The sequence below is a fragment of the Guillardia theta genome (assembly GCF_000315625.1).
Source record: "Guillardia theta CCMP2712 unplaced genomic scaffold GUITHscaffold_447, whole genome shotgun sequence".
NCBI lineage: Eukaryota > Cryptophyceae > Pyrenomonadales > Geminigeraceae > Guillardia > Guillardia theta.
Genome location: NW_005434239.1, coordinates 2,504 through 7,470, shown reverse-complemented (window position 1 = coordinate 7,470; position 4,967 = coordinate 2,504). Strand labels below are relative to the sequence as shown.

Below are 4,967 nucleotides of genomic sequence, written 5' to 3'. Positions count from 1 at the left end.
AAACCCTAAACCCTAAACCCTAAACCCTAAACCCTAAACCCTAAACCCTAAACCCTAAACCCTAAACCCTAAACCCTAAACCCGAAACCCTAAACCCTAACCCTAAACCCTCAGTCAGGGGCCCGGTCCTCTGTCAGGGGCCCGGTCCTAAACCCTAAACCCTAAACCCTAAAGCCTAAACCCTAGAGCCGAAACCCTAAACCCTAAACGCTAAACCCTATAATTATTATCATAATGTGAGTTTATTAGAATGCTAGAATGTTGCTCGGCCTCTTTGTGGGCTTATGCAATTTGATCCTAGTCTAAAGAGGGGCTCGAGCACTGGGAGTACACGGCCTACAATGCGAACCCTGCTTCTGAGGCGTCTTTCTACTCTCTACTTCTGCTGTCTTCTCTTGGCTTCCTCAGCCTCAGTCAGGAGAGTTGCCTCTCCTCACCTTGGCCTTCGGTCACCACCTACTCTACCTCCATTCAGCTTCCTCAGCCTCAGTCAGAAGAGTTGCCTCTCCTCACCTTGGCCTTCGGTCGCCACCTACTCGTCCTCCATTCAGCTTCCTCAGCTTCAGTCAGGAGAGTTGCCTCTCCTCACCTTGGCCTTCGGTCGCCTCCTACCTTCTCTCCTTACCTTGGGCTCAGCTCAAGCTCGGTACGGGCTCGCCCCGTCTTCTTCCTCGCCCTCGCCTTGCTCTTCCTCCATGTCTTCCTCTTCTTCGTCATCTTCCCTCATCTCCACTCGCAGTCGGTCCTTCTTGTCCACCTTCAGCGAGCAGGCCAGCACATGCATCTCTGCGAATTTACTCAGTGCTATGAACAGGAGGCTAAGAGATCGACGCTCTATGTCGTCGCTCTCCGCCTCCTGCTCAAGCTCAGCAGCTGCCGTTGCCCGTGGCGAGAACGCGCTGCCCCTCCTTGCCTTCTTGCTCTCTCCTTGCACGCGAGTCCAGCGCTTGCTCTGCAGCCACTTCCCCAGCTTCTCCTTGAGCGCGTTGCGTCCCACTCCCTGCTCCTCTGGCGTCTTCGCCCACTCTCCCAGCGACATGAACTCCAGGCTCCCCGGAGAGTAGAAGGTGTCGTGGAGGTTGCCAACGGCCTTGTCCAGGACCAGCTTGATCGGCTCGCTCGTCCCTGCCTCGTTCAAAGAAGCTGCATCTTCGATGACTGCTGACAGCTCGCTGACGAGCTGCATGTCCTCTTGGCTTGACGGAGATGCTGCCTCCATTGTGATCCTCTCCAGGTCTGTAAACTCCAGCCACTCTCCCTCGCTCTCCTCCTGTCGCTGCACTGCGTCGCTGGTGCCCCGCTGACCAGCCGCCTCAGAGTCAGGCTCCTTGTCGAAGCCAACTGCTTCGAGCTTGGTTGCTGCGCCTTCGAGATAGAAGGGCAGCTCCTTCATCATGCGTCGAGCATCCTCCGTGGAGCCAAGGAGGATGCATAGCTTGGACCCGTTCCAGGACTTGGTGTTCAAATCCTCCTCCATGTCGATGCCTTCAACGTTGATCTCGAGCCTGTTAGCGATCTCCAACAAGACTCTCTTGACTCTTGCGATAGACGTGTTGCCGCCGTTGCACAGCCCCTCCATCTCCTTCCTCGTGAAGCGACCAGATGCCGCCGTCGACTTGATGATGATCTTGATCTCCTTGCCGTCCTTGCCGCCTGCATTCTTCTGCATCCTTGATGCCTTCTTCAACTTATTTCTGGACACAAAGCGATCAGCTGTCAACTCGACTGCGAGCGCCTCTCTGATCTTCGGGTCCTCGCTGAACAGAGTCAGGTGTACTCCCTCCATCGCTTCGCTCTCTCGGAAAGCTCGAAATGCTGTATCATTCGCCTCTGGGCAGCTCGAGGAGACGATCCACTCCACCTCCCTCTGTCTCCAGATGACGTTGGCCCCTACAGCGATGAAGCCTTTCTGACCTAAGCCTTTGTGGACTTGCTGTCCTGGCGCCCCAGCGACCAGCATGCCTGCCAGCGGCTGGAGTTGGACCGCTGCAAGGGACTGGCGCAGCAGCTGATAGCGATAGACGGCAGCTATCTCAGCCGTTGTCATGCCGCCCAAGGTTAGCAGGTGAGTCAGCTCTGCCAAGCTGCCCCCTTTGCCCCAGGGTCCTCTCTTGGCTCGAATCTTGAAAGATCGATCGTGCACGATGCTCACATGTACAGCTGTGAACTTGCGACCATCGATCGCGAAGTCCTCTCTTCCCTGCCAGAGCTTCTCCGCTTGTGCATTGCGGAGGAAGGAAACAGTCACCGGGATCTCCTCAGCACTCGCTATCTCGGGTCTATACGGAGCCTTCCACATGATTGCTTTACTCTCTTGCACTGAGTCTACGATCAGTCCGATCTCTTCAAATTTCTTCTTCAGCTTCTCTTCATGGTTGACATACACCGAGGAGATGCCCAGGAGAGTCATGGAGATGAAGGAAGTCACCTCGTTGCCTGCTGAGGCGGTGTATGTCTCGACCTTCTCCTTCTTGGCTTCTTCAATCTGCTGTATAAACCATTCTCTGGATGCGTCACTCCATCCAGTCATCGCTTCTTGTAGAAGCTCACGTCGTGCCTGCTGACATGTCGAGCGGATGGCTTCTGCGATAGCGTCGGGGGTGCATCCCTCCACAGCCTTGCAAGCCTGGGCTGTCCTGCTGTTCGGATAACGCTTCGCGAAGCTCTTCACCCTCTCGACGAGATCAGCTTCGAGGACAGAGGCATCCACAAGTCCGCTCTGCGTGTATTGGCATGATCTCCGATACAGCAGGTTGCGAACATTTTCATCATACTGAAGAACCATACTTAGAAAGCTATTTGAAGTATACAAACCTCTTGCTTGCAGCTTCCTTGGCGCCCTGGCAGCTTCCCCTACACCTGACGAGGAGCCATGCTGCCGAAAATAACGGCCCTAAACCCTAAACCCTAAACCCTAAACCCTAAACCCTAAACCCTAAACCCTAAAGTGCGATTGCGATGCGGGATACACCAAAGGACTTTCGGACTCGAGCTGTGTGAACGTCAACGAGTGCCTCAACGCCTCCTCCGTGTGCCAGAACAACAGCGCATGCTTCGACACCGTCGGCAGCTTCTACTGTGTGTGCAACCGTGGCTTCAGCACGGAGCCGTCGGGGCTCTGCCTGAACATCGACGAGTGCCTGCTGGAACCGGCGCCCTGCGACCCGATGGCGGTCTGCACGGACACGCAGGGGAGCTTCACCTGCACCTGCCCGGCGGGCTACAATCTGTCGCAATCCAACCGCTGCGTCGATGTGAACGAGTGCCTGGGATGGAACAACTGCAGCATAGACGCCGCCTGCACCAACACGGTGGGCTCCTACGAGTGCTCGTGCAATGAGGGCTTCCGTGGCCCCGGGACGTACTGCGAGTGCGCGATCTGTGCCCACCCCACTCGTCCTCCCCGACCAACGCCATGACGGATTATTTCTGCGACTGCTTCGCTGGGTACTACGCCACGAGCTTCTTTCCCAAGGTGTGCGAGATCTGCCCTCCCGACCACTACTGCAACAACCAGCAGATGTACAGCTGCCCGACAGGGTCGTTCAGCGTCGCAGGGCAGGGTTCCAAGTACGGATGCATGTGCAAGCCAGGGAATTACTTTGTCAACGATACCGCCTTCTGCTACGAGTGCCCGTACGACTTCTTCTGCGGTGGCGGGTACACCGAGATGCATCCCTGCCCCAACGGCACGTACTCGAAGAGGGGCATCTCGAAGGTGAGCGAGTGCGCCTGCAAGCCAGGGACCTATCTGCTGCCCAACGGGGAGTGCTACCCGTGCCCGGAGAACTACTACTGCGCTGGGTCCATCGACCCCGCCGTGAGGTAGGGTTCACAACTCGGGAAGAACCTGAACCTAATTAACATTCCCTGCCATCGTCACATCTGGAGGAATGGCAAGCCTCCGAAAGTTGGTTGCTGAGAAGAGTGTCATGCAATATTGCCTAACATAACTTCATGCACATCACCTCAGGTGAAAGAAGATCCATATGTCATTTCAATTTCGCTCCTCTTCTGTTTCCGTGCAGATGGGAGGGGGACTGTATTCCTTCCACTTCTGTCGCCCTGGCGATGCATGCGATGCGATGCATGCTGTTATGAACGCTAAAATCTGATGGTTACGTGAATAGGTCGGCTAGAGCAGTATCTGCATGAAATATTAGCATAGCGAAGTGAGAGTCATCTAAAGTTGCATGCAAGTGGGAACATACCTTGAGGGAGGAGCATGAAGGAAAGACGCTGGACAGTGCCATTCCGTTCCAATCCCCTTCTGGAATCTTTAGTACCAGGGCGTTTTGTTTGTACTGCCCTTAAAATACTTATTCCAAAGCGTTGTGGTATTTGTACGGAGGTCCTCAGGGCTCCCCATACATGAGGTTGTACCACAAAAGTCCCTCATTTTCTGTGAGGTTCGCATGGGTGGTTTCAGATAGTTTAGAGAACCCGTACGTTTCCCTCCGTCAGAGTCAGGGTGGGGTGGATCGGATTCAAGGGAGGAAGGATGAAATCTTAAAAGTATGGGCTCTCCGTACTGGAATTGGCGTCGAAAAGTATCATATTCGATTACCGGTAAGTGGTCAAACAGCACCCACCCCTGTGGTCCGTAGCTCAATGACCCTCTCGCAAGGGAAATTTGAATCAAATTACTTTGACCAAAGCTAGTACCCCCTACCTTTGAAAAAGCCTGAGTAGATGGAAATCGGAAGGTAGGGGTGGGTCTATTCCTCAACCCCACACGCCTTCTGCTTGAGCCACGACAAGGAGCGATGGCCATGATACCATGAGGACGTGTTGCAATCGAATCTTCATGCGTGTATGCTTCGAATCATGTTGTATTGTTGCATAGATACAAGAAGGGTCTTGAAAAGAACCTACCTTGCATGAATGCAGCTCTGTTGTGGTGATGAACCAAGTGCAATGGATTCAAACTTCGATGTATGTCAACGCTTTTCGAAGTCAGGGAACTT

The 4,967-nt window shown here is 54.3% G+C and overlaps 1 protein-coding gene across 1 annotated transcript; it reads left to right on the top strand.

Moving 5' to 3' along the window:
* Positions 1-3,415: 3,415 nt before the first annotated feature.
* GUITHDRAFT_122785 (hypothetical protein) lies at positions 3,416-3,829 on the top strand (the record flags this gene model as incomplete). The annotated part of the gene is made up of 1 exon (XM_005817931.1): positions 3,416-3,829. The coding sequence occupies one exon, from the start codon at positions 3,416-3,418 to the stop codon at positions 3,827-3,829; it is 414 nt and encodes a 137-aa protein (XP_005817988.1).
* Positions 3,830-4,967: the final 1,138 nt, after the last annotated feature.